At 41.5% G+C, this 18,035-nt stretch overlaps 1 protein-coding gene across 1 annotated transcript in view; it reads right to left on the reverse strand.

Annotated features, from left to right (window-relative positions):
- FNTB (farnesyltransferase, CAAX box, beta) overlaps positions 1–2,451 on the reverse strand; it is an 84,196-nt gene extending 81,745 nt beyond the window's left edge. The window contains exon 1 of the mRNA XM_036906043.2: positions 2,148–2,451. Within this exon, the coding sequence (XP_036761938.1) occupies positions 2,148–2,291 (144 nt within the window). The 5' untranslated portion in view covers positions 2,292–2,451. The remainder of the gene's footprint in view (positions 1–2,147) is intronic.
- Between the last annotated feature and the right edge of the window lie 15,584 nt (positions 2,452–18,035).

Consider the following 18,035-nt stretch of genomic DNA (forward strand, 5'->3'; position numbering starts at 1 on the left):
GATGGAGCTGGAGGACATTATGCTCAGTGAAATAAGCCAGGTGGAGAAAGACAAATGCCAAATGATTTCCCTCATTTGCGGAGTATTACAATGAGGCAAAACTGAAGGAACAAAATGGCAGCAGACTCAGAGACTCCAAGAATGAACTAGTGGTTACCAAAGGGGAGGGGTGTGGGAGGGCGGGTGGGGAGGGAGGGAGAAGGGAATTGAGGGGTATTATGTTTAGTACACATGATGTGGGGGATCATGGGGAGAACAGTGTATCACAGAGAAGGGACATAGTGGATCTCTGGCAACTTGCTGCACTGAAGGACAGTGACTGCATTGGGGTATGAGTGGGGACTTGATAATATGGGTAAATGTAGTAACCACATTGTTTTTTCATGTGAAACCTTCATAAGAGTGTATATCAATCATACCTTAATAAAAAATTTAAAAAAAAAACGTGAGCTGGAATAATGGCATGGAAAAGAAATATAAGATGCTCTACTATACCACACAGTTGGGCCTAGATTTGAAAGACATCCTATAACAATGTTTCATATCAGAACCTAACTTCCTTATCTGGCCCAGGCCTCGGCCAACCCTTGTATCCATTTTTGCATCACTCATTATGCCTAGGCACTTAGAATATAAGTGCTGGTGTTTTCCTGGTAAGAACTAAGCAGCAAAACTCTACTGAAAACAGTAGTATAGGAAAAAGAGAAAGAGAAGATTCAGTAGAGCTCCCCTCTAACCAAGGAGATCTCTGTTCTGGTTTCTAAATTAACAGACCAACTTCTGATTTCCTTTCTCCACCAGCATTCTGTCCATAGCCTTATCTGCTGGGCTGGTTAACTACATAAAAGGTGATCAAACAGTCTTAGAGCAGAAAAAAGGAAATCAACAATCCATCACTTAGGAATCAACTCAACAATCCATCACTTAGGAATGCTGCAAAGATCCTGTAGGTTTTTCATTGATGGTAGATTTCTTGGCAATCTTTTGCAAAAATGCCTCTGTAGAAGGAAACACTGGTGAGCTAACTAACCTCTGGAGCTAGACTCAAAAAGTAAGGATTTCCTTTCTACCCTAAAATCCACAAAGTAGAAATCTCCAGTTATAATACTCTATTCTATATGTATGACTGAGTATTCAAGCCCTTGTTTTTGTTATTAATTTACATTTATAGTCATAAATATACAATATAACTATCACTACTAACTTGCCTAAACAGAGGCTTTCATCTTCAGGTATTAAAGTCAAAGCAGGTCCCTCCAAGGCTAAGCCTGGACACTGATCTTACTAAGAGATCTTATTTCAGTAAGCAGTCTGATAATTCGGCGTCGTCTTGACCTTTTCTAGTGACAGATGGACAAACATTCCAACAATAATTTGAAAACAATTTCAACTGGGGAGTAGAAGAAAAACTAAGCTATATTTTACTACTCATTTCTCAATCCCTTTTCAAAGTTATAGGTTTGATCCCATTGCAAGACCTCGGCGAATGAATGACAAGTAGTCCAAAATTTATACTTTTACTATAGCACTTTCCAAGTGTATTGTTTTCCTGCCTGTACTCATGGTCAGGCACTCTTCTAATTCTTTGTATTTCCAATGTTTAACATTGTCCAACACGTTGTTGGTGCTCAAATGATTTAATGATTACTAAAATGCCCGCCTACAAGGCAGGACCCAAACCTGCCATTATGGGTCAGAAATTAAAGAAATCATGGAATGGCATGACCGCAGTCTGGCCGCTTCTCTTCTCTATGTCCCAAAACTATGAACAGTGTGGGGAAAGTACAGTATCCATCCGAGAGTCTCCTGATGGCCTGGCAGAATGTCGCGGGCTGTCTGACCCGCCCAGGCTGCTTCAGTCCTCCAGGCTCAGAACATGATTCTCTCCGGTCCCTAAGGCAGAGAGGACCCGGGTACTGTCCTCGCCTCCAACCCCAACCCTGACGACGACCCCTTCCTAACCTGGCCCTACAAACGCGCCACTCCCCAGCACAAGCCGGGGCGCCCAGAGCTTCCCAGAGGGGAGCTGCCGCGGTGCACTGTGGGAGTCGTAGTTCTCGGGTGAGTTCCGCACCCGGGCGGCCTTGCTGACGGGACTCCCGCTCCCAGAAGCCCCCACGCGGGCACCTCGCCCAGTCCTACCTCACCTGTTCTATGGACGTGACTGTTTCCACTGAGTCGTCCTGCAACCGCTCCCGCGCGTGCTCGGGTCTCAGACTGTACAGCGGCTCTGACCAGACTGGGGAGGAAGTTGAAGGGCAATAGTAGGTGAAGGAACTCGGAGAAGCCATGACCAGGAGAGCAGCGGGTGGTGTATAAGACTCAGCTTCGTAAAACAACAACGCGCATTGAAACTCCAGCGGGTTAAGGAGCTACGGAGAGCGGGTAGAGTCAAAAGACTTTTGAACGCGAATCTCCTCCCACCTACACATCGTCAGGGAATGAGTTACTAGGATGCTGCTGCCCCCCATTGGGCAGAGGAGCAGCAGCAAGACGCTCGGCTTCCTGGTGCGCAAGGATGTGTCCATCTGAATTTCATTTCCGAGAGATGGTGTAGGATGCCTTGGTTCGTTATGCAAATTAAAACACACATGCATACACTTCTTTTCAACATTCTGCTAATTCTCCTTAATTGTAAAGTCAGTAGTTCGTAGTTTCGGGTGCCGGAGAACCCAGTAAGTATAATCATAAAAGCATTTCAGACAGCTGTCCTGATTGCCTCAGTCACGCTGTTACTAATTACTAATATATTAATAATATTTTTGTGCACTTCTGGGTACGTCAAAGCCATCCAGGAGAAGCCAACAGCTTCTCAATAAAGAATTGCTATCTCAATACTCAGTGATGGAGGAAAGGCACATTGTCATTTTCTCCTGTCCCCTAGGGAGTTACAGTGTAATAGCAGAAACTAAAATGCTGTAGGAGGAACAAGTGGAAGTGAAACAAAACATTCATTTATTCAGCACTTTTTTATGAAGCACCTACCACATGTCAAGGCATTGTGGTAGGCCCTAGGAATGCAAAAGTGGGCAAAACCAAAAAAGGTCCCTGCCCCTTTGAAGTCTTGCAGTCTAGAAGAATAGGCACAATGAATGTACACAATAAATATCTGAAGACTTATGATTAGTGGTATGAAGGAAAATAACAGGGTCTATGAGATAGGCTAAAGGAGGAGATGGTCAGGCCAAGTCTGAGACTTGAAGGATGACAAGGAGCCATCCACGTGAACAATATGGGGAAGAGCTACACGAGAGAAACAGCAGATGTGGGAGAACATGCCACCATTATACAAGTGCATGTTTGTATTAATTCTGATGTTTAATCTAAAGGTGTTCAGAATAAATGAAATTCTTATTGTATGGGGTTAATCATCACATATGCCTCTATAAAAATGTTAAAGTTGTGACTTTAGGAAAATCCTGCTACATTATACCAGAAACAGAAAAGAATCTCAGGGCCCAAATCAAAAGGACTACACCAAAACAGTCTCTTCAATAACAGGTGTTGGGAAAACTGGACAGCTACATGCAAGAGAATGAATGTGGATTACTAACTCCATACACCAAAGTAAACTTGAAATGCATCAAAGACTTGAATGTAAGACATGAAACCACAAAACTCTGAGAAGAAAACATAGGCAAAAATCTCTTGAACATAAACACTAGCAATTTTTTCCTGGACACATCCCCTCATACAAGGGAAAAAAAATAAAAAATGAATAAGTGGGACTACAATAAATTAAAAAGCTTCTCTACAGAAAAAGAAACCATCAGTAAAACAAAAAAGCAACCTACAGTTATGAAAGCATAGATTTGTAAATGATTTATCCAATAAGGGGTTAACATCCAAAATACATGAAGAACTCACATGCCTCAACATCAAAAATTAATAATAACCTGATTTTTAAAATGGGTGGAGGAACTGAACAGACATTTCTCCAAAGAATAAATTCAGATGGCCAACAGGCACATGAAAAGATGCTCCACATTGCTAATCATCAGGGAAATTCAAATCAAAACCACAATGAAATATCACCTCACACTAGTTAGAGTAGACACTATCCAAAAGACAAGAAAAACAAGTGTTAGTGAGGATGTGGAGAAATGGGAACCCTCCTACACTGTTGGTGGGAATGTAAATCGGTACAGCCACTGTGGAAACCTTTATGGAGATTCCTCAAAAAATTAGAAATAGAAATACCATTCAACCCAGTAATTCCACTTCTAGGAATTTAAGTAAAGAAAACAAAATCCCTGATTTGAAATGATATATACACCCCTATGTTTATCACCACATTATTTATAATAGCCAAGATATGGAAGCAATCTAAGAGTCCATCAGTAGATGAAAGAATACACAGTGGAATATTACTCAGCCATAAAAAGAAAAGAAATCCTGCCATTTGCAACAAGATGGATGGATCTAGAGGGTATTATGCTACGTGAAATAAAGCAGTTGGAAAAAAACAAATACCAAATATCACTTACCTGTGCAATCTAAAAGCAAAACAGAATGAACAAAAGAGCAGTAGACTCATAGACACTGAGAAGGGATTGGTAGTTATTGGTAATTGAGGTGAATGGGTAGGGAGGCTGAGGGGGATAAAGGGACCCAAAATTTTCATCATAATATAAGTTGGTCATGGGGACGGTAGTACAGCATGGAGAACATAGCCAATGATTCTGTAACATCTTCCTATGTTGCAGATAGTAACCACACTAGAGGGGGTGAGGAATTAATAGTAGGTAACTGTTGAACCACTGTGTTGTATATTTAAAACCAATATAAGGCTGTATATCCATGATACTTCAATAAAAATAAAAAAATAAAAAAGGACTACACCAAAATGATAACATCAAGAGTTGGGGTGGGTGAGGGGAGAAGGTACGATAATAGCAGACATTCCAAGTAGACTTGGACAACTTCTTGCTCAGAACATTTTACTCTGTTCCCTCTTAATTTCAAGGCATATGTCTAGGACCCAAGGACCATGTGCAGTATTTCAAAACCAGCCATTCCCCTGTTCTCAGTCTCTGGTGTTTAACAGTATCACTCAGAAAGAGTCTAAGGATGAGGCTGGGATTGTCAAAAGGCCTCAGAAGAGTAAACACTACCACCACGCCCATTTCAGTGGTGCTGTTGCCCAGGTAAGTCCTGTAGGTGGCATGATGTTACCAAACCTGAGACTAAATGACACTGGGTTATGACAACATATAAGGATGGGCTTTACCTGGCTCTGTGTTGGAATGTTAATGTCTTTCTCTTAGTTTTATCTTGGAAAAAATGGTCTCATAAAGACTGAGTCATATCTGAGGATTCAGCCTTCTTTGTAGAGTTGCTTTTCTGGCTAGAAATTTAAACTGAGCTACTGAAAGAGTAGCTGTAACAGTTTTGCAACAGAGTGTTACATCTGTTACAGGTGCACCTAAAGCAATTGTAAATTGTACTCAAGAAACAAATCTAAATCCTCATCTGAAATGCAATCTTATCTGCAGTGGGATGCAAAAGATGTTAATAGGGTCATGGCAAGAGTTTCCTTCAGGATACTATCTGTTCATACAATAAATATTTATATATTGAGTACATGTTATGTGCTGGGCACTGAGCTAAGTGCTGAGGAGACAGTGATGAACAAGGCAGACACAGTCTCAGCCCTTACCTGTCTCATGATTTATGAGAAGAAGTAGACATTAAACAATCATTACACAATTTACTATTTCATTACAGTTGGGGGAAATGGCGTGAAGGAGAAGGAAGCACGGGGTGTTGTGAGATTGCATAATGGAAACCCTAGAGTACTCCAAAAGATCAGGAAAGACTCGAATAAGGAAATGAGTTAACAATGCAGCGTGAGGGAAATGCCAGGCAGAGGAAATCCAGGGACAACCAAAAATCAAGTGAAATAAAATATGAAAAATATGAGGAATTTCTACTCTGTGTAAGATTGAGAAGACTGTTTAGCCTTGGATCAGCAGGGGCCTACCAGTTGTCCTTCCTCTGGGTTTAAGAAAACCATCGTTTCAAGAAGCAGAATGAACATAAATATTGGCAGTATGGCAGGGAATGCTGTACTTACAGGAGAAAGTCTTAGTAATGATAATTAATAGTGATTCCAGCTTGGAAGGCACATAGTTTGGGTTTATTTTAATCAAATGCCTGATATATTTCTAAATTAAACCGTGAATTGTAATTGTTTCTTTAAAAATAATATAAAATGTGGGTCCTAGTATTTTTGTAGCTCTGCTAAGAAAACAATGAAAACTTAATGGCCTAGGTGAACCACTAGAGGTCGCTTCTGACCCTAGCGTAACCTTGCAGGCTTTAAGCTGCTCTGCCTGCATTGCTCACACACACCCATTTGTCAGCATGAAATGATTCTTTCAATATCTTGTGTAACTATGTAATAATACATAAGTCGCAAAGACTGGAGAATGGAAAGAACCCATCTATTATTCTGCTAGGTAATTAATTTCCTCCCCCACATTTGCTCCTCGACCAGCACCTGTGGCCTCCTATTGCCCTGTCCCTTTGCCTCCCGCCCCCTGGGTGGAAGGACTGCCCAGCTCTTACCTAGCGCAAGCCCCCACCCCATCCACTCATGCCCCACCCAGGGACCTTACTCCAGCAATTCTCCCTTGCCTCCACGAAAACATCCAATTGCCCTGCACTTGGTCATACCCATCACCTGCAAACAGCCTACTTCTCCATTCTTGAGGAAAAATGACATTTTTAACCCTCTTGATTTCACTCCTTTAGCTACCTTCCAATTACTCATGTATTCCCTTCAAGTGTCTCCAATTCCAATTGCCTCTTGAACCCATTCCTGGCTGGCTTCCCCATCAGCTCTTGTCAAGTCCCCATTAAACCCATGTTGCCTAGTCCTCATCTCATCTTCCTACTTGACTTCCTGGCAGTATTTGACAGGGTTGGTCATTCCTTTCTCCCTGAAGTACCTTATTCCTGTAGCACCTAGCTTCGGCCTTTGTATTTCTTCATCTTCCTGACACCTTAACTTTGGAGCACTCTTTCACTGGTAAGCTCAGGCTGTACCAATGTTTTGAATACTGCCAGTAGGTTGAAAGCCCCCTCAAAATATATCCAACCTGGATATAATCCTATTTAATCAAATGCCAAAGAAACTTTCTTCTGACAACTTCCCAAAATCAAATTCAAAAAGTCACTGTTTTATTACTCCTACACTAGTAAAGAACTAGATTTCAGATCGGGAGCCAAGATGGTGTCGTGAGTAGGACAGTGGGAATCTCCTCCCAAAAACATATATATTTTTGAAAATACAACAAATACAACTATCCCTAAAAGAGAGACCAGAAGACACAGGACAACAGCCAGACTACATCCACACCTGCAAGAACCCAGCGCCTGGTGAAAGGGGTAAGATACAAGCTGCAGCCCGGCGGGACCCAAGGCCCCTCATCCCAGCTCCCAGCGGGAGGAGAGGAGTCAGAGCGGGAGGGAGAGGGAGCCCAGGGCTGCCGAACACCCAGCCCCAGCCATCCGCACCAGAGCGCAGACACAGTGCATGCATGGGGTGCTGGAAACTAGGGAAACAGGACAGTAAGACCTGTGAGTGGGTCCCAAAGGCAGCGCCCCTGTGACAAAGAAAAGAGAGTGCTTTTTGAAAGTCTTAAAGGGACAGAGACCCCACAGCTGGACGGAAGCATCCCAGGTCACAGTCTAGCAGTTGGAAATTCCAGGGATCTCCGGGCGCACTAACCCCCTGGGCAACAGCTCTGAGACCCCTCAGGGAGGTAAACAGCCAAACAGCCCCCCCATCCATCACCCCTCTGGGGCCCCGCCATAGCAGAGCAGCAGCCTGAGGCTGGCTACGCCCACAGCAAGGGAGCTTCCTCCATACCGGCAGGGCAAGATACAGAGACCCAGTCTACACGCAGTTGCCCAACACAAGCCACTAGGGGTCGCAGTTGTCTCAGTAAAGAAAGGCCAGGAGCCAAGTGGAAAGAGTCTTGACTGTCCCAGCTGACAAGTCAATAGCTCACCATTGTACCTATCAACATGAAAAGGCAAAAAAATTTGATCCAGACAAGACTAACGCAGACAGCTTCAACATCTTCTGCATCTTCCCCTGAGAAGGAACCTGGGGAGATAGATTTAACCAGTCTTCCTGAAAAAGAATTCAAAACAGAAGTCATAACCATGCTGATGGACTTGCAGAGAAATATGCAAGAACTAAGGAGGGAGAATACAGAAATAAAACAAGCTCTGGACGGACTTCAAAACAGAATGGACGAGATGCAAGAGACCATTAATGGACTAGAAAACAGAGAACAGGAATGCAGAGAAGCTGATGCAGAAAAAGATAAAAGTATCTCCAGGAATGAAAGAATTTTAAGAGAACTGTGTGACCAATCGAAACGGAACAATATCCGCATTATAGGGGTACCAGAAGAGGAAGAGAGAGAAAAAGGGATAGAAAGTGTCTTTGAAGAAATTATTGCTGAAAACTTCCCCAAACTAGGGGAAGAAATGGCCTCTCAGACCACAGAGGTACACAGAACTCCCATGACAAGAGATCCAAGGAGGGCAACACCAAGACACATAATAATTAAAATGGCAAAGATCAAAGACAAGGACAAAGTATTAAAGGCAGGCAGAGAGAAAAAAAAGGTCACCTACAAAAGAAAACCCATCAGGCTATCATCAGACATCTCAACAGAAACCCTACAGGCCAGAAGAGAATGGCATGATATACTTAATGCAATGAAACAGAAGGGCCTTGAACCAAGAATACTGTATACAGCACAATTATCATTTAAATATGAAGGAGGGATTAAACAATTCCCAGACAAGCAGAAGTTGAGGGAATTTGCCTCCCACAAACCACCTCTACAGGGCATCTTATAGGGACTGCTCTAGATGGGAGCACTCCTAAAAAGAGCACAGAACAAAACACCCAAAATATGAAGGAGGGAGGAGGAGGAATAAGAAGTGAGAGAAATAAAGAATCATCAGACCGTGTTTATAATAGCTCAATAAGCGAGTTAAGTTAGACAGTAAGACAGTAAAGAAGCTAACCTTGAACCTTTGGTAACCACAAACTTAAAGCCCGCAATGGCAATAAGTACATACCTTTCAATAATCACCCTAAATGTTAATGGGCTGAATGCACCAATCAAAAGACATAGAGTAATAGAATGGATAAAAAAGCAAGACCCATCCATATGCTGCTTACAAGACACTCACCTCAAACCCAAAGACATGCACAGACTTAAAGTCAAGGGATGGAAAAAGACATTTCATGCAAACAACAGAGAGAAAAAAGCAGGTGTTGCAATACTAGCATCAGACAAAATAGACTTCAAAATAAAGAAAGTAACAAAAGATAAAGAAGGACATTCCATAATGATAAAGGGCTCAGTCCAACAAGAGGATATAACCATTATGAATATATATGCACCCAATACAGGAGCACCCACATATGTGAAACAAATACTAGCAGAATTAAAGGAGGATATAGAATGCAATGCATTCCTTTTGGGAGACTTCAACACACCACTCACTCCAAAGGACAGATCCACCAGACAGAAAATAAGTAAGGACACAGACGCACTGAACAACACACTAGAACAGATGGACCTAATAGACATCTACAGAACTCTACATCCAAAAGCAAAAGGATACACATTCTTCTCAAGTGCACATGGAACATTCTCCAGAATAGACCACATACTAGGCCACAAAAAGAGCCTCAGAAAATTCCAAAAGATTGAAATCCTACCAACCAACTTTTCAGACCACAAAGGCATAAAACTAGAAATAAATTGTACAAAGAAAGCAAAAAGGCTCACAAACACATGGAGGCTTAACAACACGCTCCTAAATAATCAATGGATCAATGACCAAATCAAAATGGAGATCCAGCAATATATGGAAACAAACGACAACAACAACACAAAGCCCCAACTACTGTGGGATACAGCAAAAGCAGTCTTAAGAGGAAAGTATATAGCAATCCAGGCATATTTAAAGAAGGAAGAACAATCCCAAATGAATGGTCTAATGTCACAATTATCGAAATTGGAAAAAGAAGAACAAATGAGGCCTAAGGTCAGCAGATGGAGGGACATAATAAAGATCAGAGAAGAAATAAATAAAATTGAGAAGAATAAAACAATAGGAAAAATCAATGAAACCAAGAGCTGGTTCTTCGAGAAAATAAACAAAATAGATAAGCCTCTAGCCAGACTTATTAAGAGGAAAAGAGAGTCAACACACATCAACAAAATCAGAAACAAGAATGGAAAAATCACGACGGACCCCACAGAAATACAAAGAATTATTAGAGACTACTATGAAAACCTATATGCTAACAAACTGGGAAACCTAGGAGAAATGGACAACTTCCTAGAAAAATACAACCTTCCCAGACTGACCCAGAAAGAAACAGAAAATCTAAACAGACCAATTACCAGCAACAAAATTGAAGCGGTAATCAAAAGACTACCCAAGAACAAAACCCCCGGGCCAGATGGATTTACCTCGGAATTTTATCAGACATACAGAGAAGACATAATACCCATTCTCCATAAAGTTTTCCAAAAAATAAAAGAGGAAGGAATACTCCCAAACTCATTCTATGAAGCCAACATCACCCTAATACCAAAACCAGGCAAAGACTCCACCAAAAAAGAAAACTACAGACCAATATCCCTGATGAACGTAGATGCAAAAATACTCAACAAAATATTAGCAAACCGAATTCAAAAATACATCAAAAGGATCATACACCATGACCAAGTGGGATTCATCCCAGGGATGCAAGGATGGTACAACATTCAAAAGTCCATGAACATCATCCACCACATCAACAAAAATAAAGACAAAAACCACATGATCATCTCCATAGATGCTGAAAAAGCATTCGATAAAATTCAACATCCATTCATGATAAAAACTCTCAACAAAATGGGTATAGAGGGCAAGTACCTCAACATAATAAAGGCCATATATCATAAACCCACAGCCAACATTATACTGAACAGCGAGAAGCTGAAAGCTTTTCCTCTGCGATCAGGAACAAGACAGGGATGCCCACAATCCCCACTGTTATTCAACATAGTACTGGAGGTCCTAGCCACGGCAATTAGACAAAACAAGGAAGCAGTTAAACTGTCTCTATTTGAAGATGACATGATATTGTACATAAAAAACCCTAAAGACTCCACTCCAAAACTACTAGAGCTAATATCGGAATTCAGCAAAGTTGCAGGATACAAAATTAACACCCAGAAATCTGTGGCTTTCCTGTACACTAAAAATAAACTAATAGAAAGAGAAATCAGGAAGACAATTCCATTCACAATAGCATCAAAAAGAATAAAATACCTAGGAATAAACCTAACCAAGGAAGTGAAAGACCTATACCCTGAAAACTACAAGACACTCTTAAGAGAAATTAAAGAGGTCACTAACAAATGGAAAGTCATCCCATGCTCCTGGCTAGGAAGATTTAATATCGTCAAAATGGCCATCCTGCCGAAAGCAATATACAGATTTGATGCAATCCCTATCAAACTACCAACCTCATTCTTCAATGAACTGGAACAAATAATTCAAAAATTCATATGGAAACACCAAAGACCCCGAATAGCTAAAGCAATCCTGAGAAGGAAGAATAAAGTAGGGGGATCTCACTCCCCAACTTCAAGCTCTACTATAAAGCCACAATAATCAAGACAATTTGGTACTGGCACAAGAATAGAGCCACAGACCAATGGAACAGACTAGAGAATCCAGACATTAACCCAGACATATATGGTCAACTAATATTCAATAAAGGGGCCATGGACATACAATGGGGAAATGACAGTCTCTTCAACATATGGTGCTGGCAAAACTGGACAGCTACATGTAAGAGAATGAAACTGGATCACTGTCTAACCCCATACACAAAAGTAAATTCAAAATGGATCAAAGACTTGAATGTAAGTCATGAAACCATAAAACTCTTAGAAAAAAACATAGGCAAAAATCTCTTAGACATAAACATGAGTGACCTCTTCTTGAACATATCTCCCCAGGCAAGGGAAACAAATGCAAAAATGAACAAATGGGACTATATCAAGCTGAAAAGCTTCTGTACAGCAAAGGACACCATCAATAGAACAAAAAGGCATCCTACAGTATGGGAGAATATATTTGTAAATGACAGATCCGATAAAGGGTTGACATCCAAAATATATAAAGAGCTCACACACCTCAACAAACAAAAAGCAAATAATCCAATTAAAAAATGGGCAGAGGAGCTGAATAGACAGTTCTCTAAAGAAGAAATTCAGATGGCCAACAGACACATGAAAAGATGCTCCACATCGCTTGTCATCAGAGAAATGCAAATTAAAACCACAATGAGATATCATCTCACACCAGTAAGGATGGCTACCATCCAAACAACAAACAACAACAAATGTTGGCAAGGTTGTGGAGAAAGGGGAACCCTCCTACACTGCTGGTGGGAATGTAAATTAGTTCAACCATTGTGGAAAGCAGTATGGAGGTTCCTCAAAATGCTCAAAATAGAAATACCATTTGACCCAGGAATTCCACTTCTAGGAATTTACCCCAAGAGTGCAGCACTCCAGTTTGAAAAAAACAGATGCACCCCTATGTTTATCACTGCACTATTTACAATAGCCAAGATATGGAAGCAACCTAAATGTCCATCAGTAGATGAATGGATAAAGAAGATGTGGTACATATACACAATGGAATATTACTCAGCTATAAGAAAAAAACAGATCCTACCATTTGCAACAACATGGATGGAGCTAGAGGGTATTATGCTCAGTGAAATAAGCCAGGCGGAGAAAGACAAGTACCAAATGATTTCACTCATATGTGGAGTATAAGAACAAAAGAAAACTGAAGGAACAAAACAGCAGCAGAAGCACAGAAACCAAGAATGGACTAAAGTTACCAAAGGGAAAGGGGACTGGGGAGGATGGGTGGGAAGGGAGGGATAAGGGTGGGAAAAAAAGAAAGGGGGCATTACAATTAGCATATATAGTGGGGGGGGGACACAGGGAGGGCTGTGCAACACAGAGAAGACAAATAGTGATTTTACAGCATCTTACTATGTTGATGGACAGTGACTGTGAACGGGGATGTGGGGGAGACTTGGTGAAGGGGGAGCCTAGTAAACATAATATCCTTCATGTAATTGTAGACTAATGATACCAAAATAAAATTTTAAAAAAATATATCTCCAACCTGGATCTTACCTTGAACTCAAGTTCATATCTAACAACCTATTTGCATTTCCACTTAGATATCTATTCCACATAGGCATCTCAAACTATGTATGGCCACAACAGAGCCACTGGTCTATATCCTTCCAAACCTGTGCTCTCAGTCTTTCTCCTTGTGGTTATACTAACTCCATCCTTCACCTACTCCAAATGTCTTCGAGGCATCCTTGACGCCTCCCTTTCTCTCACCCCTCATATATCTTGTTGAAGATTTCCAGAATCTGACCACTGCTTACCGATTTCACTGCTAGCGGTCTGATCCAAACCCCCATCATTAGTTACTTGGATTCTTAAGATTCATCTCTTAACTGTGCTCCCTGTTTCCACTCTTGTCTCTCTGTAGCCTAATGCAAACTTGAAAGCCAGACCTTTTACAATGTCAGAAGTCACCCCTTCTTTCAAAGCCTTCTCGTCTCACTCCGAATCAAAATCAAGGCCCTTCATCATGGCCTAGAGGCCCAAACAAGCTGGCCTCTCCTTGGACTTTCTTGTTTGTTCACTCCATCTGTCCAGCCTGGCCTCCTTACTGCTCTGCGTGCACTGCAGGCACACGCCAGCCTCCGGGCATTGCACTAGCTACACCTGCCTACAGTGCTCTGCCGCAGATGTAGGCAAAGCTTGTCTTCTCATTTCTTGTAGTCCTCACTCAAATCCTTCAGTCTAACCCAAATTCCTTCTCCTTAAGGCTATTCCTGGTCTCCCCATAAAATCGAAATGCCCTCCTCCTGCAGTAATACTCTGGCCCACTCTTCTGCTTTATTTGTCTCTATAGCACTTATCACCAGCTGACAGACCTTATATTTAATGTATTTATTCTGTGTACTGTCTGTCTGACCACAACAAGAATGTAAGCCCTCAGGGCAGAGATTTTTGCATTGTTCATTGCTCATTCTTAGGCACATGACAGGCATTGAGTAAGTTAAATGATATGATTTCCACTCATTGTAATAAACATTTGAGGCCTTGTTTGTATTACATACTGTAGAAGATAATGACACTGAACATAATACTAGACTTCCCCTTCAGGAGCTCAGGAGCTAACAAAAACAGAAACCATGTAAGTATAAAATAAATATATTTAAGTAAATATAAAACAATATATAGATAAATATAAACAAAATAAGACAATATATGCACAAACTGCACTGGAAGAATTGGAAAGGAGTAATCAATTTTAATCTAATGAGGATGGCCTTTTAATATATAACTTTTCTGCTTTAGTAATACCTTCAAAGGAATAAATATTTTCTGGTAATAATTTTTAAGTGATCACATTAGAGTTTTGATATTGTAATTATAAAATTCTAGTCTTTACTCTTACTTCCAATAGCACATAAAAGGAAATATAAAAAGTTTCAAATCACTCAAAAAAAAGATGGCTTTCTGAATGCAATGATTTTTATGACACAAAACAATTGTCAGCTCAGAAATCAATAAACCATCAATGCCTGCATTATTGTATTGTGTCATATATTGATATAAAATTAATCACATTATATATTATTCATCATTACATATACTCAATTACTGAAAACCTGTACAAATGTATTGACTCAGTTCCATTTAGAATTGATCATGGTGAAAACTAATTTACCAGCAGATATAAAACTGAAAGAGCATTGTTTACACTGAGAAATCTGGGAAATTATTTTTAAAACTGCTGAGAGGCAATGCCAGAGCTCCCGAGCATAACAGTGACTCTCCACCCAGGCTGTGCCTTTAGAAATACAAATTCTCCCAGACACCAGCCCAGGCCTACTGAGTCAGAAGCTCTGGGGCTAAGACCCAGGCACATGCATTTTTAAAGCTCCATTCATGATGCCTACATGGGGTAGGGATGGGAGCCACCACAAACCTTTTTATGTGGCAGAAACGCTGGCTGTCCACCAGAGAATTCTGCTCCCCTTCCAGGGCAGGGAGTTACAGCTGGGCAGTGACTGCCCAAGAAGTCCCCTTGTATTTCGGCTGGCCCTTGTGACTGAGTTGTGGCCAGTGGAATATGGGCAGAAGTGATGTCCACCATGGCCAGGCCTGGCCCTTTAAAACCTTCTGCTGGATCCAGGATCCTCTACTTCCTCTCTGCCCCTCTCTGCCAGCAGGGTGTCAATACTTGACTCTCCACATTCAAAAGAACTTCATGCCATGTGTTCCCAAAGTTAAAAATCTCAATTAACAGAGATTCTTTGATATATTGTTCTACTGGGAAAATGGCACAATCCTTTATAGATTCAAAATTATTTTCTGAACAAATATTGCAACCACTTTCAAATGCATATCATTACCACTCCCTTCACACAGCCTTTTTGAAGTTTGCTAACTTATGACTACCAGCTCAGCTCTCTGATTCCTGGTTGAATGTCCCAAAGTTTCATCTTCCCTACAGAGTGTGAAGGAACCTCTCCTCCCCCGCAGTCTACATGGCAATCTTAGAGGGGGTCTTAGGTATGTACTTAGGTAAAAAAGAAAGTCTGTAATCTTGAATCTAGCAATACCTTAACTAATACATACAATGCCTCATTCTTGCATAGATTCATAACTGCAGGCTATATATTGTCCTTCAAATGTAACTTTGGCAATAAAAGTTTAATATGCCACGTATTGCTTGGTGATCACTAGTTAGGTCTCTCAACTCTGGTCTGATAACAGGAAGAATCTCTCTTCCGAGGCTTTCCCATCACAAAATACTCCACACTGACAGGCCAGATCACCTATTAGGGAGCCAGAAGAAAGACACTACAACTTTCGTTTCCTGTTCTGAGAGAATGAAATAATTCCCAAAAATTACCTGTGCACAGAAACTCTCTGACGAGGCTCCTGGATTTGTTCCTTGTCATGGGCAGAATCATGTCCCTCCTAAATTCATATGTTGAAGTCCTCAGATTGTGACTATTGTTGAATACATGGCATTTAAAGAGGTCAGAAAGGTAAAATGAGGCCACATGTTTGAATCCTGATCCAATGTGAGTAGTGTCTTTGTAAGAAGAGGACGTTAGGAGACAGACAGGCACAGGGTATGTGAATGTGAAGACGGCCAGGTACAAGGAGAGAGGCCTCCAGAGCAACCAACCCTGCCAGCCCTGTGATCGGGGACCTCTGGCCTTGAGAACGCGTGAGGAAACACGTTTCCGTTGTTTAAGTCACCCGGTCTGCGGTCCTTTGTTATGGCAAACTAATACAGTCCTGAAGGTGGTTGACACGAAGGACAACCTGAAATGGTACGCGGTCATTTTGTGTTAACTAGAACTACCACCAGGATTGCTTCCCCTAAATTTCAGTATCGTCCCCAGTTCCAATATGCAAGTGTCTTTGACAACTCACCCTCTCCACTCTTTCTTTGTCATTTCAGTCTCTTTCCCCCTTTCTCTATTTTTCAGAGATAGAAGAGAAAAAGGATGTGAGTGGAGGATGATTCTGAGATAGTAGGAGAGGGACGTCTGTTCTGTTTCTTCTAATCCTGAGACAAGGTGGAAATCCTTCTGCAAGGTGAGCACATCTCTTATGTCACCCTGAGTTGGACACACAGATGAGAACCTGGAAGAGGAGAGGGGTTTTGCAAATGAGGAGCCCTGTGGTGCACTGGTGCTGAGTCTCAGCAGTGGGCTGCCTACCCGTGCATCTCTCCAGTTACTCAGCTGTTGCTATGGCAGATCCCACAGTGGTGGCCTTGCTGGCTGCTTAACAAGGAGCATGCTCAGTGGGGCTGGGCTGAAGGTGGCAGGATGCAGGCGCAGCCCTTGTTTCCCTAGTAAAATAATCAGTATAAATTAACTGAGAGATCGGTTCTTGGAGGCTTCTTGTGGGAGACACCCAGCAGCCATTCCCTGGATGTCTCCTAGCACTACTGAAATCTGCCCCAGTCCACTTTGACCTCAACTGGGGAGAATGCCAAGTTGTTCCACTGAATGACTGAGATAAGGGGATGGAATTAGGTATCTCATCTACAAAGACCCTGTTTAAAGTGAACTTTGTTGTCTCTAATAGTTCATATGGTTCTTTTGCTGACATTGTCCCCAAACCTCAGCTGCTCCATCTCATGGTGTGTATACACATACACAGAAGAGAGAGATCTGTTTCTCTGTATAATGGCCTTCATAGTAGCTGAACCAGGATGAGAATGGAAAATCTAGAAGCTTGGACTTCTAGGTGATTTTTTTTAAAGCAATGTAAGCCACTGTATTTGAGTTCAGCCCAGCATGAGGATATACCTTCAAATTTTTATGAGTATGAGTATTTATTTCCCTGGATTCATTTAGAAAACCTTACTCCCTTTTCTGTTGTGCCTAGAGAAAGCTATTTCCTTCAAAGTGAAGTTCCTTTGGACTAGAAAGGTTGTATCCTCTTTCCTGTTTCCTGGACTGAAGCAAGCAGACAGCCTCTAATGGTCCCATAAGAAGGTCTGTAGGGAGTATTTATCATTACAGTGCGATCAGTGGGAAGGCGGCTGCAGTGCCCGGAGAGGGTCAGGCTGAGTTGTGTGTGGTTGGTGGTGAGGATGACAATCACAGCAGGAATGCCTGAGGTTCTTGGAAACGTCCCTGACCATCTGTGGGATATACTTACCGCCCATGTATACAGAGAAAACATTATTGGGTGGCTTTTCTCCCTCAGCATGTATTAAGTACTGTGTCAAATGCTGTGCTGAGTCCCTTCTGAGATAGAGCAGGGGCATGACATAAGGATCATGATTAACTTTTCCTGCCTATGATGAAAAATGCAGAGATATAAATAGTACAGTAAGAATAGGAGAGA

Source organism: Manis pentadactyla, chromosome 11 (genome assembly GCF_030020395.1).
Source record: "Manis pentadactyla isolate mManPen7 chromosome 11, mManPen7.hap1, whole genome shotgun sequence".
Classification (NCBI taxonomy): Eukaryota; Metazoa; Chordata; class Mammalia; order Pholidota; family Manidae; genus Manis; species Manis pentadactyla.